The following is a 21948-nucleotide window of genomic DNA, read 5'->3' on the forward strand; positions in this document are numbered from 1 at the left end:
ATCGATTGCTGAGATCTGTAAAGCTGCAACATGGAGCTCTCTTCACACATTTGCAGCACATTACTGCCTGGACGTCGAGGAACTCTGCCTTTGGCCAATCCGTCTTGAAGAATTTATTTCCAGTATAATCCCAACTCCTTCCACATCCAGTCTGCTGTGATTTTCAGGCTGCCTCATTTTTTTACCAACAGTAAACTAGTTGTTGTGCGTGTTGCACAAGTTGTACACTGCTGGTCTGAATAAATATGAGTCAGCCTGTTGCTTGCTAATCACCCATATGTGAGGACTACCAACCTGCTTGTCCTGGGAGAAAGCAGAGTTTCTTACCTGTAACAGGTGTTCTCCCAGGATATAGTCCTCACGAAACCCACCCGCCACCCTGCGGAGTTGGGTCAGAAACCGTTTTATTATTTTATTTTTTGCTCACACCTTTTTGCTACAAACCTGTCTGAAGGGAGACCCCTGTGGCCACAGGGATTATGGCATGCTAGGCATGCTCAGTGTGCCAGTCAAAGTTCTAGAAACTTTGACAAAAGTGTTCCGTGACAGGGCTCCGTCAGATGACGTCACCCATATGTGAGGACTACATCTTGCTGTCCTGGGAGAACACCTGTTACAGATAAGCAACTCTGCTTTATTTAGAAACCTTTCCCATATTTTTTAGCTGACCTCAGGCTATTTCATTTACTGATTTTTCTCTCTTATTACTCTATCGCATTCAGCGCATCAAAATGGTTAATTTGAGCAACTTTTCTGTTGTGCCTATATTTCTTCCTTCTGAAGGAAGGATTTTTTGGAAAAACCACCCCAATATAATTAACCATCAAACAGGGTGGGAAAACCAAGCTGAGATTGTGGAGAACTATAGAACAGATACTGTACCATGGTGGTGAAACCGGCCTTTTTTTTTTTCTTCACATTTTTGTTCTGGGGACAAAACACACCAGTATAACAGACCAAGAAGAAAGAAAGTGTGGTAAGAACGCACCAAGACTCCAGAAAAGGGCACCAGTAACATTATGGGAGATTGGCATTGCCAGCAAATCCCCCATGGTGGTATTTAGGCATGGCTGGAAGGGAGTGTGCCAGCAAGTCCCTCATGGTGATATTAGGGACATGGCAGGTAGGCATATGCCAGGAAGTTGCCCATGGTGGAATTAGAGGCAGACTTGTATTTTACAGCAGATGTCCTCGCAGATTTGTCAGATTACTAGGAAGCTTTGGAATGTATTGGGAATGGATAAGATTTTTTTCAGAACCACTGTGATTTGCATTGTGTAGATGTAGAAATCGCAAGGAATATTTAGTATATTCATATTTGAAAACCAGTCCCAAACCATTAAGTTTAAAGGGCATTTTCCTTGTGGCAACTGCATTATGTGTAAAAATTCTGTTAAAGGAGATGCTTTTATAATGAAAGCTGGTTATTGTATTAACTCACTTTTAAAAATTGTAATTCAACACGTGATATATTTGATTGGATGCCCTTATAAGAAGTATTATATTGGAAAAACTAAACAAATATCATCTACTAGTTTAACTGAACATAAGTTACATTCAGTTAAAAGAAAAGAGAACTGAAAGCATCATTAATAGAACATTTTCAGAGGTTTTATCATACTTTAGAAAACATCCAGTGGCTTGTAAATTGATCAGGTCCAGGTGATTGGTGTGGTGGTGATTGAACAATTATTCTGGACCAGAAGGAACAGGAACAGGTTTTTTGGTTACAGACTGTTTATCCAGCAGGATTAAATATGGACGTTAATTGGAATGTATTTTCAAATTTAATGAGATTTGATAAATTGGATATTCAGTATAATTTGTTTTAATTCATGAGTATGCAGGAATTTAATGATGTATCTGTACATTACTGACTAAGTGGAAACGACATTCTCCCTCTGTATTCTTCCCTTTTTTTAAAGAATGCTGAGATGAGTGATCTGAAAAAAGAAATGATGATGGCAGTTTGAATGAATCCCCTGATGCAGAGCTGAACTAATTTCAAATACTGTGCTGTGTTGGGTTGAGCACTTGAAAAGAATCATAAAAGTGAAGTGCTTCATTTTAAATGCTGAAAAACTAAAAAAAAAAAAAAAAGTTATTGTGGACCAATGATTATAACTTTGCACAATGGATAATAATTAGTACCTGTGGGTTCAATACATGCAGTGCAATTGTCTATGAAGGCTCTTTTGATTTGCAACATAGCTGTATTGTATTAAGCATTCAAAAACATTGTGAATGTTTTTTGTTTGGTTTTATTCCACCTTCTCTAGCCTTCCACCACAGGACTTGGCAGCTAAATGGCCTAGACTGCTGAGAGAGGTTTTGGGCCTGACGGGGTCCTACATCTCTGGGGTTGCCTGTGGTTTCTTTAGGCCATGAAGAGTTGGAGACAGGTGGTCACCTGGGACCCTTGAGAACAGAGAGTCATCCTCTGAGGGAGAGGACTCATCTTATCATGCTGTTGTAGAAGGAGGAGTTTGCTTCTCTGTTTTTCCCAAGTTATTTCTTTTCTTTGAATATCAGATTCCAATGTGGAGGAAACTCCTATTGGAGACACTGGTGTTGAGTGAGTATGGAGAATGCCAAAGGTTTTTTTTCCCCCTCTGTAAAGTGGTGAAATGCATGGTCTTGTCTGAATGGAAGTCTCCTGTCATGGGCTTCAAAGGGGGGCCAGGCAATGATCACACTATATTCTCTCCCTGTAGAGGGCAACAATAGTCTTTTCCAGGTCCCTCAAGTGGATACTCTTGTGTCAACCATATGTAAGACCACTATTCCTGTGGAAGGCGGTATAGCTCTTAAAGATCTGGAGGATTGTGACCCTCTTAGCTGTGATTTGGCAGTTTGATCTTCCACTGGTGGGGGTTATATAACTCTGTCCGAATTGCGCTGGGTGCAGCTGCTTCTGGGGAGTCTGAAGGTAGCTCATTTAGAATCAGGGGCTGTCTTTGTGACAGATAGTACATATGATTTTATTAGGATTTCCTCTCCATCTGTAGCCTCTGAGACTGCAGAAAAGCTGTTACAGCTCCATGACAGGGCAGTTGATACAGATTACGTTTCAGCAGGCTTCTTTTTAATGGAAAGTTAATGTTTGAAAAGCTGGAGAAATTGGTTAAATATCTAAGTGGGTCAAGCCCCAGAGACTTCTGCAGGATAGAATTAGTTCAGCTTCCTGAGGTCATGGCTGAGTAAGCAGTCTTCCCAGTCTAACAGGGATGTAGGAAGGATTCATTCTTTTCCTAGAGCCAAAAGATTGAAGGTTGACAATGCCACAATGTCTGGAGCTACCTGCTGAGCCAGTGAAGATCAGAGGGTCCTCTCCAAAGTAGTACTGGTAGGTGGTTGCCTCCAGCTGCTTTTCAGGGAATGAACCTACATCTCCTCGGACCAATGGGTCCTGATGATGTGCGTATTGGGCAGTCCCTGGAATTTGTTACTCCCATCGCCATGCTTTATGGGGGGTCTCTCTTCATGTCAGTTTCTAAGCAGTAGTGGTGAAGGCTGTTCAGGAAAGATCCAGAAGTCGTGATTCCAGTTCAATTAGAGGTTGGAGTTCTTAGTCGTAGCTCTGTTTGCTTTGTGGTTCCAAAAAAGAAACATAGAAATGATGGCAGAAAAGAACCACATGATCCACCCAGTCTGCCCAACAAGCTTATGCCAGTATCTGTGCACTGTGCAGTTACCCCCATGCTTATCAGTTTCCCAGACTGTAAAGGTCAGGGCCTTTGAATGCTATTTGAATCCAGTTTCCCTTAACCGTTGCTGTGGAAGCAGAGCGCATTGTTGGAGTTGCATCAAAAATATCAGGCTTAGTGATTAAGGGTTAGTAAAAGCCGCATCAGCAAGTTACCCCCATGTTTATTTGTTCCCCAAACTGTAAAAGTCAGGGCACTCATTGATTGCTGTCTGAATCCAATCTCCCTTTTCCCACTGCCGTTGAAGCAGAGAACAATGATGGAGTTGCATTAACAGTATCAAGCCTTGTTTAAGGGTAGCAACTGCCACACCAGCAAGTTTACCCCTAGTTACTCTCATACACTCTTTTCTTTATTTCCATCCTCTAGCCTTTAGGGATCCACAGTGTTTATCCCATGCCCCTTTGAATTCCTTCACTGTTTTCATCTTCACTACCTCCTCTGGAAGGGCATTCCAGGCATTTACCACCCTCTCCGTGAAGAAATATTTCCTGACATTGGTTGTGAGTCGTCCTCCCTAGAGTTTCATTTCATGAACCCTAATTCTATTGATTTTTTTCCAATGGAAAAGATTTGATGATTGTGCATCATTAAAACCTTTCAGGTATCTGAAGATCTGTATCATATCTCCCCTGCACCTCCTCTCTTCCAGGGTATATGTATTCAGGTCCTCTCACCATTTTGGTTGCTCTTCTTTGGACTGCCTCTATCCTGTTTTTATCCTTTTTGAGATATGCGCTCCAGTACTGAATGCAGTACTCCAGGTGAGGCCTCACTAAGGACCTGTACAAGGGCATTATCACCACTCTTTTTCATACTGGTTATTCCTCTCTCTATGCAGCCCAGCAGTCTTGTGGCTTAAGCTATCGCCTTGTCACATTGCTTTGCCAGCTTCAGGTCATCAGACACTATCACCCCAAAGTCCCTCTCCCACTCCATACACATTAGTCTTTCACCACCCATCACATAGAGCTCTTTTGGATTGCCGCACCCCAGATGCGGCAAGCCAAAAGATTCGGAATCTTAAGGGAGTCAACAGATATCTTTGTATTCCCTGCTTCAGGATGGAAACTTTTTGCTTTGTCATTGTGGTGGTGGTGGTGAGGCAAGGAGAGTCTTTCATCCCTGGATCTAACAGAAGCATTCTTCCACATTCCCTCAAGGCAAAGCATCCTAAGGAAGCACTTTCAGTTTAGGGCTTTCTTTTTCTGGTTCACTACAATGATAAGGACCTTTTTCCAGTATGATGATGGTAGTTGCAGCCTTTTTACACAGTGAAGGAATCATGGTTTATCTGTACCTGGATGACACTGTTGAGGGCCAAGTTGTTTCAGGAGTGCCAATTAACCTCGGGGTGATTCAGGTCATGGAAGATTATGGCTGTGTGGTGATATATGTGCAGAGCATTATGTTGCCTTCCTAGTATCTGGAGATTTGATTCAATACCAGGGTAGGCCAAATCTTCTTGACCCAGGACAGGGTCAGCAAAGTTTTAGGTTCGCACCTGAATGTTCTCCAATTCCTGGGTTCCATGATGACCACTCTGGATCTAGTTCCTTGAGCTAGAGCTCACATGTGGCCTCTTTAGATATCCCTGCTATCTTACCAGTCCACATAGTCATAGGACTATGAGGTGCGCATTTCTCTTCCATTCCCTGTTAGGGAAAGCCTAGTTTGATGGGCAGTCCCCTTGAAGCTATTGGAAGGAATTGATCTGGGTCCTCCTAATTGAATTGTGGTCATGCTGGATGTGAGCCTGGTGGGTTGGGATGCTCACTGCTGCAACCACCCACTCCAAGTTCTCTTGTCCATAGAAGATCCTTTGTGGTTCTCAACAGGCTAGAAATCAAGGCTATCAAGATGGCCATGTAGCGGTTTCAGCCCTTAGCAAAGGGAGTGACAGTTTGGGTGTTCTTGGCAATGCCACAGTGATAGATTTTGTGAGCAGGTAAAGGGACACTTGGAATCCAATTGTGGTCCAGGAAGAAAGCCTATTTTTTTTCTACTCTGTGGAGAAGAATCTAATAATCTCTTAGCAATTCACATCATAGGAGAAGAGCACGTCCTAGCTGACTTCCTTGGCAGAAGTATGCTGGACCTCAGGGAGTGGGAGTTCAGCCAGGAAGCTTTCCAGATGATTATCGTCCAGTGTGGTGTCCCTCAAATGGATCTGATGCCAACTGGCAAGAATTATAAAGCCAGCAGATTCTTCAGCTGATGGAAAGTATGGGATTCCAGTGAAGTTTTTTGCAGTCTTGACAAAAGCGAATTTCATTGATTTTTGGTAGAACTCTATGAAGGATAGAGGATCACCAGTCGACAGTCATCCTGATGGCTCCAGACTGGTCAAGCAGATCAATTTGTACAGATCTAGTGAGGCTGAAGGCTGATGTTCTGCTCTGGCTTACTTTTGGTCTCAGCCTAATATGCCAAGGACCAGTTCTTTTTTTTTTTCAATTTATAATTTTTATTATCACAATAAACATACAGGTTATGAAAGCGTATACCACAATGGTGTATTATTACAACATGAAGAACAACACACTTGTAACCCGAAATCCCACATGTCCGTCTCCCCCCCCCCCCCCACCCGTCCATGAGCTCACGTAAATGTCTGTATATAAGGCAATAAGTCCACGATAATACTAGTGATGCAGAGAAATTATAAACGTATGACCTGTGAGATTTCGAGAAGGGCACAGGATCTAGACATCAAAAGCAATAAAATTACTGATTAGCTTGTTGTTTCTCCCATTGTATATACGGAGTCCAGATCGCTTGAAACTTTGATGTGGTATCATGTATCGCCGCTGTGATTGCTGCCATTTTGCAGTAGAAATGTATTTTCTGTTGTATCATGTGAAGAGATGGCAGTTCAGGCCACTTCCAGTGGCTGGCTGTTGCAATTCTAGTGGCAATAAAAACTTGTTGGCAAAATGCTTTTTGTGGTTTATCCAGTGCTGGTTGTGGATAGTGTAATAACATGAATCCAATGTCCTTGATGTCTTGCGTATCTAATAGTCCTTCAATCCAAAATGTGACCTCTGTCCAAAGGCGTTGCACATGGCCACAAGACCACCACATAAGCAAGAATGTGCCCACCTGTCTACAGCCCCGCCAGCATAACTCGCTTACTTGCGGGTATCTGCGATGCAGGGTGTGCGGTGTGCTGTACCACCAAGTTATCAACTTATAACAGTTCTCTTGTTGCATAGCAGACACTGAGTATTGACGGGCAGAGACATAAATCTGCATCCATTCATCTGGTTGCAGCGTGCGGCCCAGATCCACTTCCCAATGTGTAATGTGGGTATGACTGAGCTGCAGTGCCCATTAGCAAGGCATACGGTTTGGAGATCATGCCCCTTTTTTTTTTTTTTTATCAATGTTTTCTCAGAAATGCTCGATCAACTTCTTACCCTGTTTTAAGGATGAGGATACCTGAGAGGAGTGTAAAAAGTGTAAGATCTGGTACCCAACGAGAAAATCCCCCGTTTGGCAACTGGTACATTCTTTGAAGTTCTGGCGATAGCATTAGGGCCCCCCCTCTCATGAGATGTTCTATATGATGGATGCCCTTTTCTTGCCACGCAAAAAATGAGCGATGTTCACGACCCGCTGCAAATAATGTTTTATAATAAAGATGAGTGGAATGGAAATAGACCCTGGTACCCACTTGTTGTTCCCTCCATTTGGCCCACAATGTCATGGTAGTTTCCAAGGCCATGGTCAGTTTACCCCGTATGAGCCAGGTATCTCGGGGTTGCCAGAGGCATCCCCTCCACTATATGTTCTTCAAAATGCACCCACTGCTTCATAGAATCCCGTCTATGCATGTCAGCGACCGCAGTTTTCATTTCATTTATTAAAATGTATTAATCGCCTAACACTTAACAAGGCCTAAGTGATATACAAGAGTACATACATAATAAAAACAAAATAAAATACAAACAACAAATTTCAGCTTCACAGAAACCAAGAAGCAAAATACCAGTTAATTGTGCCTCTGTGTAATACCATTCCAGATTTGGAACTGCTAAGCCCCCTCTGTCCTTTGGTTGATGTAGCAGTCTCCTAGTTACCCTGGGGGGTCTCCTACACCAGATAAAGTCAAACAGTATCTTTTGCCATGAGCATAGTTTAGCGGTGCTAATGTAAATGGGCAGTGTGTTAAAAAGGTACAGTAGACGAGGCAACACATTCATTTTTAGAGTAGCAACACAGCCCAACCTTGAATAAGGTTCTCTGTCCCATTTTTGAAAATCACTTTTTATGGAGCGCAGCAGTGGTGTGTAATTGACGAAAAAGGTCCTTCAAATCGGGACCGAGGTGGACCCCTAAATATTTAAGGGAGGAATGAGCGATTTTGAATGGATAATGTTCCTTCATGTCCTGAACAATGGACTGATCAGCTGAAATATTCAGAAGTTCAGTTTTATCCAGATTGATTTTAAATCCAGATACAGCACTAAAACCATGCAACTCTTCCGTCACACCCCGTATAGAGTTAACCGGATCAGTTAGGGTCAATAGAATATCGTCCGCAAAAAGTGAAATTTTGAGGTGTATGTTCCCCATTTGAATACCCTCAATGTTGTCTGCGGCCCGCACTTTGGTGGTGAGTGGCTCTAAAAATAGAGAAAATAAGTGTTGACAGGGGACAACTTTGTCGAGTTCCTCATTGTACAGGAAATAGATCACCTTATCCACTATTTACTTTAATCCTAGCTACAGGCTCATGATATGAGCTTTTTAGCCATCCCAGAAACCGAGACCCAAAATGCATTTTAAGTAATACAGCAAATAGGAAGTCCCAGTGTACTAGGTCAATGGCTAAAAGTACTAACGGGATCTGTTCTGATTTGGCCCACCATAGTATAAATGTGACCTTTCGGGCCAAGGACCAGTTCTGATGGATGATCCAGCTCCATTTGGTCTTACAGCTTGGCCTTTGAGAAGGTTCGCATGCGTGAAAAGGAACATTTTTCAGCAATTAATTCTACCCTAATGAAAACCTGCAAGACCAAACAATGAGATTGTCATTGTTTGGCATCTCTGTGAGGCTTCTTGTAAAGCTCTGCCTTCCCAGTAAACAGACATTCATTCATTCTGACCTTCTTGCAAAAGGGTGTAGATAAGAACTTAGCTTTTAATTCCGTAAGGGAACAGGTTACAGCTGTCTCTTGTTTCAGAGGTTGAATTCAGGGAGAATCTGTGACATATTCTACCTAGGGTTACAGGCCTTATCTTATAGAGACAGATATCTAGATTTATCTGCAGAATCAGTCACATTTGTTCAGTGCTGTTTTTCTTACAAGGTCATTTTGTTCTTTACTTTTTATCCAGGCATATCTCTTCTGGCGTTCCCAAAAAGGGGAATGTCATGATAAGGATAGGGGTCTCTGCTTCATGGAAGTTCGTTGAATCCTCCTCAGCAGTTTAAGGATGACTAATTCCCTTTGGAAAATCGATAGGTTTATTGGTGGTGTTCAGTGGGCCTCACATAGGAGAGGTAGATTTGAAATGTTGTCCAGTGGATCAAATAGACAGTCTTGACAGCATATTTGCTGAAGGGTCTACAGATTCCAAAGGTACTTCTCACTCATTCTGTGGGGACTTAGGCTTCTTCTTAGGTGGAGTCTGCAATAGTTGCTGCAGAAGACATTTGTAAAGTGGTTACTTGGTTTTCTTTACATTCATTGTTAAGCACTATAGATTAGAAGAGCAAGCTTTTTTGGGGCAGGCATTATCAGGGCAGCCCTGGCTTCTTCTCGTGTTAGAAGGGGCTTAGGCACTTCCCACACATTTGGACTGATCTAGCAGGATAAGAAGAAAAGAGAAACTTAGTCTTACTTGTTAATTTCCATTCCTTTAGTCTTGCTAGACTAGTCCAGTACCCTCCCAGGAAGCTAGTGGCTGTATTCTATTGTCCTTGGCTGAGAGTCCTTAGATTCTTTTGGAAGATTCACAGGATTTCTATGTAGAGAACACAAGGATTGTCTATATTTTCTTCCTCGGGCTGTTTTCCATTTCTAGTCCTTCCTTTTTCTCTGTGGCATTTCAAGAAGGTAATTGGAGATTTTTCTTCATGCTCTCCAAGGGTCATAGTTCTGTATAATCGTGTCATAGATGAGTTTGGGTTTTTTTTAAATCCGTTGCTTTGACATAAGGATACTGGCAAGTGCTCAATTTTCACCACTCTTTACAGGCAGTGAAGATGTCACTGCACAGTGGGGTAGATTTTAAACCCCCATGCACGCATAAATCCTCCCGGATTTACGCGTGCAGGGCACTCGTGCACCGGCGTGCCTATTTTGCATAGGCCGCTGGCACGTGCCTGTCCCGGGGCTTCATAAAAGGGGCGAGAGGGGCATGCCCAGGGGCGGGTCCGGGGGGTGTGATGACGGTTCGGGGGTGGGCCGGGAGGGTGGTCCCGAGTCCCCCGGCACTGTGGCCTGTGCCGGGGGATGCCGGGGTGGCGCGCGCAAGTTACGCCTGCTTCAAGCAGGCGTAACTTGCCCAAACAAAGGGGGGGGGGGATTTAGGTAGGGCTGGGGGGTGGGGTAGATAGGGGAAGATGGGGGGATGCGGAAGGAAAGTTCGCTCCGAGGCCGCTCCGATTTCGCGCAGCCTTGCGCGTGCCGACCCTGGATTTTATAAGATACGTGCAGCTACGCGCGTATCTTATAAAATCTGGTGTACTTTTGTTCACGCGCGCGTATGTTTTGAAGATCTACCTCAGTGTGTAGTTATGTGTTTTCATCTGGTGGTATAAAACCATTTGGAACCGACCTGATAAACCTAAACACACAACCTCACCTAGCATCTTATAGCTATTATGAAACTTTGTACCGTCCCTTACAGGCACCTGTCTAGATGTTAAAATAAAGCTTCATTTTTAAGTGCCTTATTGTTAACCGTTGTGACGGCTTCTAGCTTAACGACGGTATAGAAAAGAGTTTAAATAAATAAATAAACATCTGGACTGGTCTAGCAGGATTGAAGGAAAGAAAATTAACAGGTGAGATTTTTGAACCTGGAATCAACATCTAGCAAGACTTAAATAGGTGGATAATTCAAACTGATGCAGCAAAAAACCCAAAACCCAGGTGACTCAGATTGTGTGTGTACCTCTGTAGTGGAAGGATTTAGCATTGTCAAAAAATGTTTCATCTACTCTGCTGCTTGTAGTTTGAATTCTTTAGACTTTTACTCCTTAACGTAGTTAATGAAGAGGACAATTTTGTTACTGAAAGAAGATGAACACTGCACTACTTTTCTAAATTCTTTTGGAATTGTTTTCTTCCATTTAGATTAGCTCAAGCCACCCAGGAAAGAACAGACTTGTATGCTAAACAAGGACGAGGAAGCCAATTTACGTCCAAAGAGGAACGAGACAAGTGGATTAAAAAGGAGCTCAAGTCACTGGATCAAGCTATTAATGACAAGAAACGGCAGATTGCAGCCATACACAAAGATTTAGAAGATACAGAGGCAAATAAAGAGAAGAATCTGGAACAATATACTGTAAGAACTCCTTAAATTACTACCAAATAGCTAACAAGAGACTAAAGTGTTCTGTACCTTTTTAAAGTAGTACATTTTGGGTTGGCTTATGACCTAATAGTGCCATTGTTATGCAAAAGACCTGGATTCCAGTTTTGTGCTTTTGAATCTTCGATAAATTGAGCATGTACCAGGTACCTCACTAGTGATAACAGCTGCTAATTACCTCATAAAGCAGTGTCAGGTGAACTACCATGCTGGACCTTCTGCATCAGAGAATGTAGCTATACATTACAGACCTGTAGTGGGAGAAGATAACTGGGAAAATTCCACGTAGCATTGTTAGAATTCTGTTTTAAGTCAGTGTGGGGCAAAGAGAAACAGATAGACCTTTGCACCAAGTATATTTGTTAAAAATTTAATAGCTTTTTGGACCAGGGTGAAAGATTCTGGGAGAGTAATAAAGCTCTTAACTTCTTCATCTCTTGCAGCAAACTTTGCTTAGAAATTTGGATATTTTCATGCCTGTAAACAAGACATGTCCCGCACACAAAACCCTTGGAGTTAGCTTAGGTTTGGATTGGTAACTTGTTTTCAAGGAAAAGCTGAGAGAAGCAGGGAAGGATGTCTGGCTATCACCAGTAAGTCCACTGAGGTTCTGTTCAAGCTATCTTTAGATAAACGTGTGGTTCCACAGCATTGGTGAAGGGTAGATGTCTGTTTTCATAAAAGAGCTAATGAGGATGTTGGAAATTGCAGGCTGGGAAAGTTAATGAAAGCTACTGTAGGAAAAAATGGTTATGAATTTAGAATCTGGCTTGTTGCCAAGTCTGAGGCATCATAGTTTTTATTAAAGAGAGATTGTCAAACAAATCTGATAAATTTATTTGTTTGAATGACCAGAGAAAATTAGTTCAGGGTATATGTGTGTGTGTGTTGAATGTGGCATACTTAAATTTTGGCAAAGTTTTTGTTACTGTTCTGAATAGGAGGCTCATAAATAAACATTTTTTCTTTTACATTGTATACAACAGGTTAAAATTAATTCAGAGCTTTAGCATTTTATACAAATAGGGCTGAATCTTGAGGTACCTCTATCGGCAGCCCTTTTCAACATTGTGTCGCCTTCTGGCTAGCCTTGAGGTCCATTACAAATTATATGCAGATGATATTCACTTTTTCTTTTCTTTGAAGTTCTCGGGACCTTGACCATCCAATTTGTTTCTTAATCTTGCCTACCATTTGTAGCTGGCTTCAGCACAACAGATTATCTCTGAATGTTGATAAATCGGTAATCTTTATCCTTTCTCATTTTCCCATTGAGAATATTCCATCCATGTTAGTATTTGATGGTCATCATATTCCAATTTTAAATAAGGTAAGTAACTTGGGTGAAGCCCTAGATCCTGCCCACATAATGCAATCCCGTATCAAATTAATGATTCATACTTCATTTGCCAAATTACGACTCCTTAGCATTCAGACAGGTTAACCCACATGAGTGGGTTATGCACCTGTACCAGCAGATGGAGATAGTATTCTCCATCTCCAGCAGATGTGCAGGTGCATCTCCCTACTGGGCATTGCTTGAAAAAAATTTTTTAGAAGGAGAAAGAAGAAGAAAATGAATTCGCTCTGCTCTGTGGTGTGATACTTTATGGTCTCTCCCTCAGTCGAGTTTTCCTGAGGTGATATCTGCGGATCCCTCTCTCAGAATAGCACCTCGGTCTGGTAGCTGGTTATTCCGGCGTGGACTTAGCTGTAGAGAGACAAACAACTGAGAGGCTAGCATTTGCAGGAAGCTGAGTGAGGTGGTAAAGGCCTTTGCCCTCTCCCTCCACAGCCAGAGACAGACTCTGTTCTCTTCCGAGATGGGCTGAGCTCAGGTAAAGCATAAATATAAGAAAAAGAATGGGAATTAATTTAGGGATTCCATTCCCCTTCTGGTCTCTGAGCTTGGCGTGCCAATCTGACATCCGTTCCTGTCTCCGGGGGAGCTTGGGGAGTCATGGCGGGTTGAGCAGCCTTTTTGGCTGTGCCACGCTCTTAGGATTAGCTTAGATGCTGTGTGGTAGGCCATGGTGACATTCACATGCTTTTCTGCTCTCAAGTCTGCCACAAAACAGTGTCTGTTGGTTTGCGCTTGCTCGCTCATCTGGGCGCACACCTGGACTGTGTATTGGGTGCCTACATTTTGGGCCTCTGTAGTGTGAGCTCTGTCCATGCTCGCTTGGAGGGCCTGCAGCTGGGCACACAATTGTCAGATGCTTTTGGGAGCATGCTGCTAGCGGGTGTTTATCCATGGCACCGATAGCAAAGAAGCCTTAGTGCCTTACCCTTTGTGCGTTTTGCCATTTTCAGGCATCACATCCTGGCGTCCCCTTTAACTTGTGTCAGCGCTGCGGGGAGACTCAGGGAGAGTTGTCTCTGAATGATTTTGCTGAGCCCTGCTCTTACTAGCATGACACGGGAATGGGACCAGAGGGGGGGAACTGTCAGAGGTTTTGTCTGCTTTTTGGGCTCCCTTGACTGGTTCATCATCAGGGGAAGGCAGCTCAGTGGGCGCAGGACTGATACCCCATGGTTTTGGTATGGATCCTTCTGCCTTTTCTTGGGTTGAATTTTTCAAGGCTCCTCAACCTGTGGGCCGTAATCCCAGTTCCCATGTCACAAATAAATATGGGCAGATATGCCATTTATGTTTTTTGTTTCCTGGCTACTATAGCCCCCAAGTTTATTCTCCTTGTTATTTGTATCTGCGCCTCGGCCTTCTTGTTATATGGTTTTGTTAAGTTAACCCCTAAGTTTGATGTAAACCGGCCTGATATGAAGCTTGTCATGAAGTTCGGTATAGAAAAATGTTAAATAAATAAATAAATTTTGTTGTGCCTGGGGGGGGGGGGGGGTTCCTTTTGCCCCATCCTGGATATCTGGGGATCTCAACCATCATTTGCGAATGACTCGTTTCCGCATGGAAACCTTACAGGCCCCTGCTGCAAGCAGGTGATGTCGTCAGTAGAGTCGGGGGAGATTCTTCTCTGGATTTGTCAGAGGCATACCTACATATTCCCATCCATCTGGAGCAGCAACGGTTTCTGCATTTTGCTGTTTTGGGGGTGACGACATCAGTTTCAAGCACTACCCTTCAACTTGGCCACCACACCCAGAACCTTCTCCAAGGTCATGGTGATGGTAGCGGCAGTGTTGAGAGAGGATGGCATTCTGGTCCACCTGTATGTAGACGATTGGCCAATTTGGGCCAAGAGATTAAAGAGAGCCTTCAGGTCTTGCGCAAGGTGATCTCCATGCTACAGAAACTAGGTTGGGTGGTGAACTTGACCAAGAGCAATCTGCAACCATCCCAGACACCGGAGTATCTTGGTGTTCGCTTCAATATGAAGCAAGGCTGGGTGTTCCTACCGCAGAGCCGCATTCAGAAACTGATGAATCAGATGTGGCTATTGACAGAAACAATATGCCCAATGGTAGGGTCTTACCTACAGGTGTTTGGGTTGATGGCAGCCACCCTAGAAGTTGTTCCGTGTGCAGGAGTGCATATGCGCCCTCTTCAGTGCACCCTGCTTGCGCTTTGGAGTCCACAGTGTCAGGACTACTTGATATGGTTTCACTTACAGGTGGAGATCAGCATCCATCTGCATTGGATCATCTAAGGAAGGGCATTCCTCTTTGAACACCGAACTGGCTAGTACTCACAACACGTGAGCCTCCAGGATTGGAGGGCTCACTGTCAGGAGTTGACAGTGCAGAGACACTGAAGCACAGAATAGTCTCTCTGGAGCCTGTGCCATTTGGTTGGCATGCTTGCAATTTGTCAACCATTTGCAGGGTCGAGTGGTCCAAATAATGTCAGACAATGCGATGACAGTGGCTTACAACAATTACCAAGGAGGAACCAAGAGCCAGCAAGGTTAAGCTCAACTCATGTAATGGGCGGAACTATATCTTCAGGAGATCTCAGTTTCACACATTGCAGGAAAAGACAATGTAAGAGCTGACTTTCTCAGCAGACAGCGTGTGGATCCAGGAGAATGGGAATTGTTGGACAAAGTGTTCCAGCTAATAGTGGGCTGCTGGCACCTATCGTTTCTAGACTTACTGGCAACATCATACAATACAAAGATTCCTCACTTCTTCATTCGCAGGAGAGATCTGAAGTCTTTGGGCATTGACACCCTGGTGCAGGAATGGCTGGAAAGCAAGCTTCTATATGCCTTTCCCCCAATGCCCATGTTGGGCAGAGTGATTTGGAGGATCGAGAGATGCATGGGGGTGGTGTTTCTGGTGGTGCCAGATTGGCCCAGGGAGGCCATGGTATGCAGATCTATGAAGGCTCCCAACGGATTCTCCTCTCCGATTACCGGTCCACAGGGATCTGCTTGCAGCAGGTGCCTATTCTTCATGAAGATCTGACTCGATTTTGTCTTATGATATTTTTATTTTATTTATTTAACATTTTTTATATACACTGACATTCGTTCGGAACATCACATCGGTTTCCACAGAACTGGTAATGCAGCTAGCATAGCTTTACAAAGAACGGTTTTAAAACAGTATTAAACAATTAAAACAAGAATAGTTAATATGGGCTAATGGAAAACATAGCAAATACAGGGATCATTAAAAGTTGCATAAGGACAAAGAACATTATTGTTGCATAAAGGAATTACAAATTACTGATTAACTGGGGTGGAGGGAATTAAGGAGAATTGTGATGATAGATAGAAGGGGCTGAGGGAAGTTAAAGGTAAAAGAATCACTGTTTACGGGGCAGGGGGGAAATTACAGGATATTTACAGGAGAGTATTTACAAGATATTTACAGGATAGCGAATTAAAGGAGGTTGGGGGGGGTAGGAGTGAGAGAAAATCGTGAAAATAAGTCAAAAGTTAATAAGAGGGAGAAACAATTGCGCATGAGCCCGTAGGGAGCTCACAGAGGTCAGAAATTAAACTATAGCAGGGAGCGTAGACTTAAGGTGCCCGGGGAGGGGAGGGTTACGTGATATGGCCCTTGAGAGGGCTCAGTTGCTGAAGAGTGGATACTCCGCTGCTGTGGTTTTCACCTTGCTTCGAGCGTGAAAGTTCTCCACTTCCTTAGCCTATATTTGGGTTTGATAAGTATTTGAGGCTTGGTGTGAAGAACGAAGGGTTCATCCTAGTTCAGTTTAAGATCCTGCTCATATTGGATTTTTTGCAGGACAGGTTAAGGGTTTGGCCTTTAATTTCTTGAAGGTACAGGTGGAAGCTCTTGCCTATTTTGAGGTCAGGTGAATGGTGAATCCTTGTCAGCCCATCAGATGTGGTCTGGTTCTTAAAAGGGATGAAGCATTTCGTTCTCCCTTGCGGTTGCTGGTGCCCTTGTGGAGTCTTAATCTGGTTCTGGATTTTCTGGAGGATCCTGCTTTTTGACCACTGCTTAGCCTCTCCTTGCGTTTACTTACTTTGACAATGGTGTTTCTGGTAGCAATTTGTTCTGTACCCTGTTATAGAGTCCATCAAGCTAGGGTGAGAGAACATTGCAGAAATCTCATCTTTGTGAGACTTTGCTCACTCCAAATGATGTCAAATCTTCACCTTGGTGTACTGTGCTGGTCATATGTCTCACTCCGCATCTAAAACTGACTCCTAAACCACCACCAACACCTCACCTCACCTCCCGCTATTAGCTGGTCCTCCTATAAAGATATAAATAGTTGACTACTATGAAGGCCTTATAAATTGTCTGTCTCTCTCTCTCTCTCTCTCTCCTTCGTGAACTGCGAAATAGAAGTGTTGCGGGGTGTGAAAACTTTACTGCACCCCACAATACTACCTATGCAAAGCAGTATGATAGCAAGTGGTGTGATAATTTTAGAATTATCATAAACATGCCTCTTTTTCTTACCGTGGGCATTATCCATGCATTATTACACCATTTTGATGAATCTAAGGGTCAGCCTCTTACTTTTGTGTGGCTGCCTGTTGGAACAAGTGGCATCATTATTACATCAACTCCATTGACTTCTGATCCAATGACACAATAAGTTTAAAATTCTTGTATTGGTATTCAAGATGTTTAAATTGGTGAGTCCTGTTTACTTATCTAAATTGCTTACCCCTTATAATTTGACACAAGCATTGTGGTCCCAGGGCAAGGGATTACTTAAGGTTCCAATATTGAAGGATGTATTCCTAGTGGAAACTAGAAAATGGCTTTATCTATTCTGGGATCTTCCTGTGGAATAGCCTCCCTGATGGTTTATGTGATATGGGTGATTTGACTCAGTTATTCATTTCTGCTCTGTAGAGAATTTTTCCTGTACATATAGTTTTGCACGCCTCAGAATTTTGTAGAATAGAGGCTTTTTTCTTCTGTTTCAGTTTTTCACACCATAGTCATTTCCATGAAATGAGTTATCTCTTCAAAAAAAGAACCGGAACAATTTCCACCAATTACAAAATCAATATCCAAAAAGGAAATGTTATATTAATCTCGTATTAGAATGCCACTTCCCAAAATCTTAAATCTTAAGTATATGGCCGCATCATCAAGCCTGTCAGCGTGTTTTCTATGTATTCAAAAAGAGAGCCGCCCGGACCTCTAATCATCTGCGGCAACCAGTCTTTCTTTTTTTCTTTTTTCTTTTTTCTTTTTCTGTTTTTCTATTTTTTGTTTTTTTACCAGTTCTTGAAATATTAGTTTTATAATGAACTTTTTCAAAATAAGCTCAACATACGGCCGAAGTTTCGCAGCACCCGCTGCTTCATCAGGAGCTCATATAAAGTAACAATATTCTTTTAAATCCTCTCTGTCCATTAAATCCCTATATTGCAAAAGGAAATTTATATTATTGTTTAACAATTCATGTAGGTAAATAAAAACAGTACTTATCTGGGATCAGCACGAAGCAAACCTTATAACCGGACGGGTATCGTCTCACAACAACTTTGAACAGAAGGAGCAGAGACCATCTTTGTATCAGACGCGGGCTATTAACTATATATATATATATATATATATATATATATATATATATATATATATATATATATATATATATATATATATGAAATGAGTTAGCCAGGAGAAGAGGGTTTTATTGCTCTCAAGAGAATTATGCTTATAAAAATCTTCAAAAATTAATTGTATTGGAATGGTAAAGTAGAAAAAAATTATATATTTCAGTAATAAGTATTAGGGAGTTGAGTTCTGGAACATAGTAGTGGCTTTGCTTTGGATCATTCATTAATGATCTGGAATGTTGTTTCTTATATCTGTTTAAGTTTTAGATGGGGACATTGTATGTATGTCCATAATATAATACAGGTACAAACATTTTTACCAAAAAAATACAAGTTATAAAGCAAAAAAATACATTTTGTAACTGAACAGAATTTCTAAGACAGTTAAGCCTCTGACTTGAGCCAATCCTAACACACAGCTCCTGTCCTTGTGCTTTTAACTATATTCCATTTTATAGTTATCATAAGAGTTATTTTAACATACTTGTACTATATATTTAAAGTATGTGCCAGAATTTGATAGTGATCTTCTGTGTCACAAATATGTCATAAACACTAAAAGATCTTTGGGACCACCATGAGAATTAAAACTGGCAAATGGTTTATAGACTTGGACTTGTAGAAGATCTAAGAGAGATGGAATGTGGATTACACTTGTGAATTTTACTTACAGATGTATTTTTCTTTGTATACCAGAAATTGGACCAAGATCTCAGCGAAGTAAAGGCTCGCGTAGAAGAACTGGACAAAAAATATTACGAAGTGAAAAACAGAAAAGATGAACTGCAGAGCGAAAGAAAGTCAGTACTACAAAAACATATTTTTGTATGTGTTTGTATGACAGGCTGATAAATTTTTGTTTTTTCTTGATATAAAGTAAGTTGTTCAGAACTTTGTAAATATATACTTGGAGTCTGTATTTCCCCCATCTAGCAAAAACACTACCATTAAAAAAGTTATTTTTATCTAGATCTCAATTTTCACATTGATACCCTATTGGATAAGACAGAAATCCAACTTTCACCCTTGTGAAAAATGGAATGAATCATCCCCTAATGACTTTAATGAAAATTCAATATAACCTAGCCTGGGCAAAATAAATAAAACAAGCTACAATCACCTATCATTACATATTTAATTACATAATACATACTGCTTCTCACAAATCATTTATTACATCTCTGGAGTAATAAATGGGTTTACAAAGGATTTTTTCCTGCTCCTTTGGGCTTCCAGCCCAATGAGAACATGGTCAGACTTATTTAAACTTATATCAGTTGGTCAATAAGCTGATTTCAGAGATCTGCTAGCTGGATGTGTTAAATTATGTGGTGGTAAGAATTGCACCAAGGGCATTGAAGAGTGTAAGCCACAGCCTGGACATCACAGTGTGGCCAGGTACTTTTGTGAGGAATTTAACATACCTGCAGTGCAGCAACTCTCAGTGTTGAGGGTTTAACTATTAGTATCTGGATGTAATAGTTAACATTCACTTGCCATTAAGTCAGGGATTCCAATGTCATTGCATCCAGTGATATGTATAATCTGCATTCTGTACTCCCAGCATGAGAGATGGAAAGATGGCCCTTTGGGTAGGTCAGCTTCAGCGAGTAAAACTGCTTCCTTGACTTCAGAGCATAAAATATGATCTGCTTAAATTGAAATTAAATTTCTAAATTTGCAAGACCCAACCTGCAAACCTAGGATATATTTTTGTGGGATCTTTAAAAAATTTTTTTTTTACCTAGGTTGGAGGTGGAGAAGGGAAGGTTGGTGTTATGGTCCTGAAAAAGTCCTTACCCATTCACACTAGTCACTGTGGGAACTAGGCTGCTGCTTAATTGTTTTAGGTGTACCCTAGAGGTAAAAGTACCTCTAGTAAATCCTTTTGCATAACTATCCCTTCAAATCTTTTCATCCTATTCTTTGAAACTTCTGTTGCAGGGTGTTGATGCCTAATTTCTGCATTCCATCATTGACTTGGCTTTTAAACTGTTAGACCTCTTTTATGACCTTCTTTATCCTATTATGGTGATTACTGCAAAGCTATACATTTAAAAAAAAATGTTTTGAATGAGTAGAATCTAAAGTTGTAAATTGTTCTTTTATACAAAGTGAAGGGAAGGCTCTTATCTTTCAACTGCAGTTACTTATGGCGAGAGGAGAATGCTGAACAACAAGCTCTTGCTGCCAAGCGAGAAGATTTAGAAAAGAAGCAGCAGCTCCTTCGAGCAGCAACAGGAAAAGTGAGTCACTGTTCATCTTCTGAATATATATATATATATACATGTGTATATATATGAATAAATAGGCAGATATATATGCCTTTTTTTTTGTTTTGTTTAAACTTTGGATAAATTGTGTTTTGTTTGCTTTGCAGGCAGACTTGGAAAATGTATGTCAAAGGTCACTTAGGTTTTTAATGTAATTTACAGTATTAGTGTTCAGGATATTTGGGGGTTTTTTTGAGAATTACTATTATGGATTAGTCCAGTGATTCTCAAAAAAAACAAAAAACAATTCTTATGATCACACACAGCTGCATTTATTAAAGCCTTGATGCAGACCAGCTAGCACAGAAAAAATGCATGCAGTTCTTCTTTTCTCCACCTCCTATCTTCTTGTCACCCCTTTTTCCCCACCCTCATGCATTCTGTCTTTTGGATCTTCAGTCCCTTACCCATCCCTCTTTCACCACTCTCAATGCCTTTCTCTCCCCACCCCCCACACACACTTTCTTATCCGGTCCTTTCCCATTCCCCCAAGGCCTTGATCTGGTGTTTAACACCACTATCACTAGCTACAGTTTTCTTCTCAGATCCCTACTCTCTGCTCTCATAGCCCACTGCTCCCACCTCTGCTTTTTCTTCACGCCTCCATTTGGGCTAATGTGACCAACTCCTTCCTCTTATTTCCCAGGGGCCATACCTGAGAATCAGTGGATTAGTCACTCAGTAGAAAGTAGCTTATTCGAGGTATTGAACTTTGGGGGGTACTTACTTTTTTAGACACTGACAACAGTGGGATTTTATACAGCTAGAAGCAATATTTTATAAAATCAGTTTCTAATTGCTCAGAGTATAGTCTTTGTAATGCTCTAGTCAGTCTTGCAACCCTGTCTTTTGATGTCCATTTTAAAAAATATTCAGATTTATACTACCTTATTGAAATGTCTCATCAGAATTTCCTCTCCTAATGAAATTCCTGAAGGTACGATTGTGTGTATCTAATCATATCAAATGCTGACCCAGCATACCTAAAATGTCTATTTAGAAAATAATAAATTGCCTGTATAGTTTAATAGAACAGATAGAAACAAAATTGTTATACATTTATATTAACAATATCCTCACATAGTAGGGGCTTTGAATTGTGTGATCAAAGAAACTGCTCTACATGTTTAACCTTGTATTGTTTTTGTGACAGGCTATTTTAAATGGTATTGACAGTATAAACAAAGTATTGGAACACTTTCGAAGAAAAGGTGTTAACCAACATGTTATCAACGGTTATCATGGCATTGTGATGAATAACTTTGAATGCGAGCCAGCTTTCTACACTTGTGTTGAAGTTACTGCTGGAAACAGGTGACATTTCATTTGCAAATCTGTTTTCTATGTATATATTTGCCTGGCAAGTGCAATATAGGCAATGCAAATATGGTTCTTCTTGCTGTCGTGCTTTAAAATGGTAACAATAGAACTGAATGTGGT

The 21948-nt window shown here is 41.4% G+C and overlaps 1 protein-coding gene across 2 annotated transcripts in view; it reads left to right on the forward strand.

The window, feature by feature from the left end:
- The window catches only part of SMC3 (structural maintenance of chromosomes 3), a 248553-nt gene that overhangs the window by 106439 nt on the left and 120166 nt on the right, over window positions 1-21948 (forward strand). For both annotated transcript variants that reach the window (XM_029610355.1, XM_029610356.1), the window contains exons 13-16: window positions 11021-11234; window positions 18932-19035; window positions 20382-20481; window positions 21662-21822. In XM_029610355.1, coding sequence (XP_029466215.1) covers window positions 11021-11234; window positions 18932-19035; window positions 20382-20481; window positions 21662-21822 — 579 coding nt within the window. The remainder of the gene's footprint in view (window positions 1-11020; window positions 11235-18931; window positions 19036-20381; window positions 20482-21661; window positions 21823-21948) is intronic.

Source organism: Rhinatrema bivittatum, chromosome 7 (assembly GCF_901001135.1).
Source record: "Rhinatrema bivittatum chromosome 7, aRhiBiv1.1, whole genome shotgun sequence".
Lineage (NCBI taxonomy): Eukaryota > Metazoa > Chordata > Amphibia > Gymnophiona > Rhinatrematidae > Rhinatrema > Rhinatrema bivittatum.